Source organism: Otolemur garnettii, unplaced genomic scaffold (assembly GCF_000181295.1).
Source record: "Otolemur garnettii isolate 467f Iridium unplaced genomic scaffold, OtoGar3 scaffold00194, whole genome shotgun sequence".
NCBI lineage: Eukaryota > Metazoa > Chordata > Mammalia > Primates > Galagidae > Otolemur > Otolemur garnettii.
The window spans coordinates 120674-129371 of record NW_003852589.1 but is presented as its reverse complement, the minus strand read 5'-3'; the positions used below and the strand labels follow the sequence as shown (position 1 = coordinate 129371).

Genomic DNA, 8698 nt, shown 5'->3' with positions numbered 1-8698 from the left:
ATTATTATTAGAGATAGGTCTTGCTAGGTTGCCCAGGCTGGTCTCAAATTCCTGGCCTCAAATGATCCTTCTACCTCAGCCTTCCAAAGTGGTAAGCTTAGCCAGCCACAGCTCTATTTCAGATGTGCTGGAAAATTTTTTGCTGGAAAATCAGCACATCACCCCTACATAATGAAATGATCATAAAGGACAGGATGTAGTAGATGGTCCCATTCAGAAAGCAGTGGGGTGCATGGTAGTCACCCTCTGTAGACGCTCTGGTATCTACTAGTTATCACTGCCCCAGAGTCAACAACGCACTTGGATTAGGGTCCGGTTTTGCTCCCTCAGCTGTGATTCTTCTTGAGTCTTCCTTCCTTTTCTATAAGGAAGAGCCTGTATGTGCCTTTGAAGAGCTTTCTTAGTGTTCTCCCCTTACTGCTTTCCATAGAAGGCTGGGGGTCATAAGGCCTCTTTACATTTTGCACTGTCTTTAAGACTAAGCTAGTAAGTACCATTCCTGTAAATACTTTGTGAGGGCCTTTATGTAAATTTATAATCAATGCTATTGGATAAAAGCCACATCTCTTTCTGAGACAGCTCCTTCTCTCCCTGCCAGGCTGCTGGGAGTCTTAAAAGCCTTCCTGTCTAACTGAGAGGGTCTACAGAGCACACTCTGAAGACTGTTTGGCGCCACATGAGATACACTTACAGAAGATTGTTCCCAAAGGGTCACAATCATGTCCTGAAGATCTTTACCCTAAGACCAAGCTTCAGTGATTGTAACCTGAACTTTACCTTTGTTCTGAAACAATTTTTCTTTGTATGTCTTTTTTTGGGAGGGTGTAAGGATAAGAATGTTTTATTTTGGAGCCCATAGGAACTTTTATATTTCCTCTACATTTGGCTCAAAAAGTTAATTAGTTTCATCACTGGTTTATGTCTCTCTTATATTTTAACATAGGCAGCTAGAAGAAATCAGTTGTCACTTTCTACTTTCTGCCTAGACATTTCCCTAGCTAAGTGCAGGAGTTCTTTGGATACCCCTTCCATTTCCATGTTAACCTGTGGTGACGGTTTTACCCAGTCACTTTCTGGCATGACATTACAAGGGTCCTCTCTTCTTTGACCTCCAATAACATTGTCCTCACTGTTCTTTAAGTCTTCACAGTCACTTTGAAGCCCTTACAGCATCTGCCTGACTCTAAAGCCAAAGCTACATGTTGGGTTATTGTTATGTTAACTGAAGAATCACAAGGTTCATGAGTTTCGAGTGGAGAGCTGTTTCTTATAAAGGTTTGCAACTGTAGGTTGGCCATCCTGCAGGCTGGGACGCATAACTTCTGGCAGCAACTGGAAGAAGGTACTGCAAGGGAGGGAGGGGCAAGACAGGAAGTGCTGCTGAAGGAGTTGGCTAAGTCTGCATGTTCAACAGATACAGAAGGAGCTGTGACTATTCAGAAGGGACAACAGGCATGTTATGGACACCCCATGTTCACTTTGGGGTGGATGCTTGACATTCATCCCCACATAAAGTCATGGAAAGTAAACGACCTGATGCTGAATGACAGCTGGGTCAAAGAGGAGAAAAAAAAGAAATCATTAGATTCCTTGAACAAAATAACAATAAAGCCACAAGTTATCAAAACCTGGGGGACACTGTAAAGCAGTCCTAACGGGGAAATTTATTGCATTAAATGCCCACATCCAAAAACCAAAGCATACAAATCAGCAACCTAATTAATCATCTCAAGGACCTGGAAGAGGAAGGGCAATCCAACCCCAAACCTAGCAGAAGAAAAGAAATTACCAAAATTAGATCAGAATTAAATGAAATCCGAGAACAAAAAAACTATTTGGAAGATTAACAAAATACAAAGTTAGTTCTTTGAAAAGATAAATAAAATCGATAAACCTTTAGCAAGGTTAACTGGGATTCCTTTTTTTTTTTTTTTTGGTGAGTTTTTTAGTTATTCATTTATTTTAAATTTCAAATTAATATGAAGGAAGGAAGTTTTAGGTTATATTCTCACTTCCAAGGTAAAGTTCAAGTTTTAGGAGAGCCCCTTACCCTGGGGGTTGTGCTGAATACCCTTGTATTGTACACGTTAGGTGAGATCCCACTAATTTCCCTCTGTCCTCCACCCATCCTGCCTCTTCCCCACTCCCTTTCTTCTCACCCCTCCCCCTTGCTAGGCTATATTGTGCTTTATCATTTGTGTGAGTGTGTAGTTGTTTATATATTGATTTCATATTAGTATTGAGTACATTCGATACTTTTGATTCCATTCTTGAGATACTTGACTAAGAAGAATGTGTTTCAACTCCATCCAGGTAAATATAAAAGATGTAACGCCTCCATCTTTTTTATGGCTGAATAGTATTCCATAGTATACATCTAGCACAGTTTGTTAATCCAGTCATGGGTTGATGGGCGTCTGGGTTGCTTCCATGACTTGGCAATTATGAATTGAGCTGGAATAAATAAACATTCTGGTGCACATTTCGTTGTGGTAAAATGATTTTTGTTCTTCTGGGTAGATAACTAGTAATGAAATGGTGAGATCAAATGAAATGTCAACTTTTAGTTCTTTGAGAATTCTCCATACTTCTTTCCATAAAGGTTGTAGTAGTTTGCAATCCCACCAGCAGTGTAGAAGTGTTCCTTTCTCTCCACATCTATGCCACCATCTGCAGTTTTGGGACTTTGTGATGTGGGCTATTCCCACTAGGGTTAGGTGATATCTCAGGGTGGTTTGGATTTGCATTTCTCTCATGATTAAAGACAATGAGCATTTTTTAATGTGTTTGTTAGCCATTCATCTATCATCTTCAGAGAAGTTTCTCTTGCCCACATAGAAATGGGGTTGTTCTTTTTGTATTGATTAAACTGAGTTCTTTGTAGGTTCTAGTCATCAGACCTTTGTTGGACTCAGAACATGCAAAAATCTTCTCCCATTCTGAAGGCTGTCTGTTTGCTTTGTTTGTAGTACCCTTAGCTGTGTAAAAACTTTATAGCTTGATCAAATCCCAGTTATTTATTTTTGGTGTTGCTGCAATTGCTTGGGGGGAGGGGTCTTTGTCATAAAATATTTTCCCAGGTCAATATGGGGTTCATTTTCTTTTTGAATTTTACTTTCAGTTGTCTTAGTTTGAAGGTTTTTTTTTTTTAATATTCTTTTTTCTTCTTTTATTTATTTATGTTTTTATTGAGACAGAGTCTCACTTTGTGGCTCTCAGTAGAGCACTGTAGCATCATAGCTCACAGCAACCTCCAACTCTAGGGCTTAAGTGATTCTCTTGCCTCAGCCTCCCAAGTAGCTGGACTATAGGCACCTGCCACAACACCCAGATTTTTTTTTCTTTTTTGGTAGAGACAGGGTCTCACTCTGGCTCAGGCTGGTCTTGAACCTCTGAGCTCAGGGCAATCCACCCATGGCTTCCCAGAGTGCTAGGATTACAGGTGTGAGCCACCACACCTGGCTGGAGTTCATTTTCTAAGGACATTAATCCCATTCATGAGGGATCCACCTTTACACATATCACCTAATCACCTGTCAAAGGTCCTACCTCCTAATATCATCACCCTGGGATAAGAGTCATCATATGAATTTGGGGGGCAGGGATGTGGGGATAGTTTAAAATCCCTTCTAAACACCTCAACTAAACAAATTCCTAACACATTTATGTTCAGAATCCACTGAAAATCCATTAAGCAGTATCTCCTGAGCTAGGCTTTAAAAGTAGTCTTTAAAAACAGCAAATACACATATTCATACACCCCATTTAATTGCTGGGACCTTAGTTAACCCAAATATATAGAAATACAGAACCATGTCACATAGCCATTCTTACTGACATATAATTCTGTTGAATTTTCTAATTTAGTGCTTTTCTTTTTTTTTTCTTGAGTGAGTGAGTCTTGCTCTGCTGCTCAGGCTAGAGTGCCATGGCATTGTAATAGCTCAAACTCTTGGGCTTACATGATCCTTCTGCCTCAGCCACCTGAGTAGCTGAGACTATAGGCATGTTCTACCATGTCTGGCTAATTTTTGTGTTTTTGGTAGAGATGGGATCTTGCTCTTGCTCAGGCTGGTCTCAAACTCCTGATCTCAGGAGGTCCTCCTACCTCGGCCTCCCAAAGTGCTAGCATGATGAGAGCCACTCCACCCAATTTTCTAATTTAGTAAAGACAGGGTGGGTAAAGCACTTTACTGAGTGCCTGAGATCCAGGCTATCCACTGTTGGAATGAGAAGATGCCTGCTGAAGAGGCATCCTTTTCAGTGATAGGAAACTATTCTTATTAGGAATTTTAAAATAGTGTACTTTTTTTAACTGTGAGAAATCTTTTATTTAAATTTGCCAAATGTTTGGTGGTATATGTTTGTGCCAGATAATGATAATGGTGTGTCTGTTAAGTGATTTGTTTACAAATATTGAGGATCTAAGGAGTTTTAGGATACTTACTTTTCCAGGTTTTTGTGTTAATTCAAATTAAAGTTGTCATTTAAGTGTCACTATTGAATATTATAAATTTGATATTTATAGAATAATAGCAGGATATACATTTTTTCAAAGTACACATAGAATATTTACCAAGAATACAGTCTTTGAAAATGTACAAGAATACTTACCCCCAAAAGATCACCAAATTGATATGTAAAGGGGGCGGGGAAGGAAGTTTAAGTAAAATTAAAACTTTGCTTGAAAAAACTCTCTTTTCTTCCTAATGGTTCAGTTTGGGAAGCTGTTAATAGGGAGTGAGAGAAGCTGGCTTGTGACTTAATAGATATCAACTATTTCAATTGTTATAAATTGAACTTTATTTCTATTTAAAACTAAAAAATAGATCAAACTGTAACTTGGGCTAGAGACAGTGGCTCACACCTGTAATCCTAGCACTCTGGGAGGCTAAGGTGCACAGCTTTATAAAAAAAATAGAAAAATTAGCTGGGCATGGTGACCTATGCCTGTAGTCTCAGCCACTTGGGAGGTAAAGGTGGGAGGCCCAGAGGTGGGGCCCCAGAGTTTGGGGCCACAGTGAGCTATAGTGACACCACTGCACTCTAGCCTGCACTCTAGCCTGGGTGACAGACTGAGACTCTATCATGAACAAACAAACACCTAATCCAAAAATTCTAATATGCAACATGGCATTCAGGCTTATCAAATTGTAAAGTTATTACTTAGGAGAGAGAATTTCTGCTGTTTATCTAGAATGTAGAAAGAATTTGAAGTTTGTAGTTATAGTAACTACTATATATATATATAATATATATTGTATTCTAAGCACAAATTTTCAAAGAATTAAAACATTATATACTGTTATATACTATATTTAATGAAAATTATACTGGGTATGTATATATACATTTATATCTTTTTATGATTCAGAAACAATAATGCCTAAAACTATTATAGGGTATGTTAATCATGAGTTAATATAAGCCATGATCTTGATTTTAAAAATATTTGCTTGTAGTGTAACTTCATGAAGCATTGTTATCTGTCCTAGCAGATTTTAACATTAAATGCGTTTATCTTAAAGGAGGAATATCATAAACGTAACTTCATGGAAGTGCTCTCTCCCAATGTGTACAACAGTAAACTCTGGGAAGCCTCTGGCCACTGGCAGCATTACAGTGAGAACATGTTTGCTTTTGAGATTGAAAGGGACACTTTTGCTCTTAAACCCATGAATTGTCCAGGCCACTGGTGAGTATTAAAAGTGAAGCAGATCTTTGTATAAACATGTATAGCATACTTCACCATCATTCACTTTTTATATTATTTTGCTGTTTGGAATTAGGTGATATCTTTATTTTTTAATTTTTTTTATTTTTTGGAGATAGAGTCTTACTACATCACCCTTGGTAGAGTGCCATGGTGTCACTGCTCCCAGCAATCTCAAACTCTTGGGCTTAAGCAGTTCTCTTGCCTCAGCCTCCCAAATAGCTGGGACTATAGGTGCCCGCCACAACGCCCAGCTATTTTTTTGTTATAGTTGTCATTGTTGTTTAGCAGGCCTGGGCCGGGTTCAAACTCAGCAGCCCAGTGTATGTGGCTGGCACCCTAACCCCTGAGCTACAGGCACCGAGCCTAAGTGAGATCTTTAATTTGAAGAGTGGTGGTTACTAACTATCTTTAGCAAGTTGTTTTGTTCTAGAGAATGAATTTGCTTTTAAAAATATTTCCTCTGTGGCTTGGCGCCTGTAGCCTGGGATTTAAACTAAGACTAAATAGACAGTGTAATTTTGTCTTTTGACACCTCAGAATAAGAAGCAGGACCACAGTGGCTTAGGGGTGATGAGACATAGGGACCAGGAGGGCTTCTGCAGAAGAGCAGTCTATCGTGCATCAGAGAACATTAGTTGAGTGCTTCCCAGGGTTGGTACTGGAAGTGCAGAGGCAATTATGGCACCATTCATTCCCTCAGGGAGCTCATGAGTGGAATGTGCAGGGACAGATCTGCAGACAGTTATTAAAAAAGTGGAGCCAGAGCCACAGTGGTGGTACATTCAAGGTATTTCTGGAGTTTAAAGAGAGACTGATAAATCTAAAGGGGAAGTGTCCAGGAAGGCTTCTTTTAAGAAGTAGCTTTAGAAATGAAGTATGAACAGTAAGTGAAGATTCACTGAGTGGATCAGGACAGGGAACAGCACTTCTGGGAAAAGATGTTAGAGAAGAGTCTTTTTCAGAGTGCTGCAGTGATGTCTATGCAGGATTCAAAATTTTTTTCTTGGTGATGTGAGAACCAGTATAAGGCGTTTACAAATCTTGAGGCTTAATTATAATTTCTTAATATTTAGATGATTATTTGTCTTTTCTGTGCTGTGGAAAAGCTGTGTTATTACATCTCTTCTAGTCTAATGTTTGCCCATCATCCACGATCTTGGAGGGAAATGCCTATTAGATTCGCTGATTTTGGAGTTCTGCATAGAAATGAACTGTCGGGGACTTTAAGTGGCTTGACCCGAGTCAGGCGCTTCCAGCAGGATGATGCTCACATCTTTTGCACAGTGGAGCAGGTAAACAGTGACACAGGATGAAAGCATATCATAGATTCTGCATGTCGCCTTGAATATATGTTGTGGTTTTTCAGAGATGCTGTAAAATAAGATGTTTGGTTTAGTCTCTGAGGTCTCATTTGGCTGTAACCTCTTGTGAGTCTCTAAACTGGGGCAATAGACTGATAATCTCTTGACGTGAAATTTATAATTTTTTCCTTTAGCTTCTCTGATTATTTTATTAACTTAAATTCCATTAAGTGGAATATTTTAAAGGATTTGGTGGAACTTTTTCAATATTGCCTAGAATTTAAATTTTACTTTTAAAAAAGTAATTAATTAGCATTAGTAAAAGTATTAATTCAAATTAAATTCATAACATACAAGATCATCATCAATCAATTTGACTGAACTGACATCAATAGAACAGCAGAAGAATACACATTCTTTGAAAGCATACGTAGAATATTTACTAAGATGGACAACATTTGGAGCCAAAACCCAAGTCTCAGTAAATTTAAAGGGATTCAATTAAAGCAAATGTTCTCTGACCACAGTGGAATTAAATCATAAATGAACAACAGAAAGCTATTTGGGAGAATACCCAAACATTGGTAAAGTAAATGATATACTTCTAAATAATCCCTGGGCTAATGAAGAAATCCAGGGTGAAATTAGAAAATATTATATAATAAAGGAAAATGAAAACACACTAAAATTTGTGGGATGCCATTTAAGTGGTAGTTGGAGGGTTGTTTATAGCACCAAATGCTTACTTTAGAAAAGAAGAGATTTAAATCAGCACCTCAGCCTAAGTTAAGAAACTAGAAAAAGAAGAGCAAATCATATCCAGTGTGAGCAGAAGTCATTGAAATAGAAAAAAAGAAAATGGAGAATATCAATAAAAACCAAAGCTGGTTCTGTGAGATCAATAAAATTGGTAAACCTTTGGTCAGACTGATTAGGAAAAGAAGAAAAGACATAATTTATTTGTTTGTTTGTTTGGGATTCAGTGAGGGCACAAAGAATTGAGTTACACTGATTACCAGGTAAAGTCCCTCTTGTAATTGTGTCCCACTCCCAAGAGGTGTACCATATACCATGATCCCTTCATCCCCCTCTCTCCTCCCCTTTCCCCACTGCCTCATTCCTCTGCCTGCCACCTTGTGTTAGCTCATCTACTACCTTCATATTAGAATTGACTACATTGGATTCTTGCTTCTCCATTCTTGTGATGCTTTACTAGGAATGTGTTCCAACTCTATCCAGGTTAATACAAAGATGTAAAGTCTCCATCTTTTTATTGGCTGAATAGTATTCCATGGTATACATTGTTAATCCATTCCTGGGTTGGTGGGCATTTAGGTTGTTTCCACAATTTGGCAATTGTAAATTGAGCTGCGATGAACAGTCTAGTACAAATGTCCTTATGATAAAATGATTTTTTTTCCTTATGGGTAGATGCTTAGTAATGGAATTATAGGATCAAATGGGAGGTCTAATTTGAGTTCTTTGAAGATTCTCTATACTTCTTTCCAAAAAGGTTGTATTAGTATACTCTACGCTGGCAGTGTAAAAGTGTTCCCTTCTCTCCACATCCACACCTGCAGCTTTGAGACTTTGTGATATAGGCTGTTCTCACTGGGGTTAGGTGATATCTCAAGGTGGTTTGGGTTTGCATTTTTCTTTTCTCTTTTTTTTTTTTTTTTTT

The 8698-nt window shown here is 38.3% G+C and overlaps 1 protein-coding gene across 1 annotated transcript in view; it reads left to right on the top strand.

The window, feature by feature from the left end:
• Window positions 1–8698, top strand: part of TARSL2 (threonyl-tRNA synthetase like 2) — a 68584-nt gene that overhangs the window by 27260 nt on the left and 32626 nt on the right. The window contains exons 11-12 of the mRNA XM_003801013.2: window positions 5529–5695; window positions 6846–7008. Of these exons, the coding sequence (XP_003801061.1) occupies window positions 5529–5695; window positions 6846–7008 (330 nt within the window). The remainder of the gene's footprint in view (window positions 1–5528; window positions 5696–6845; window positions 7009–8698) is intronic.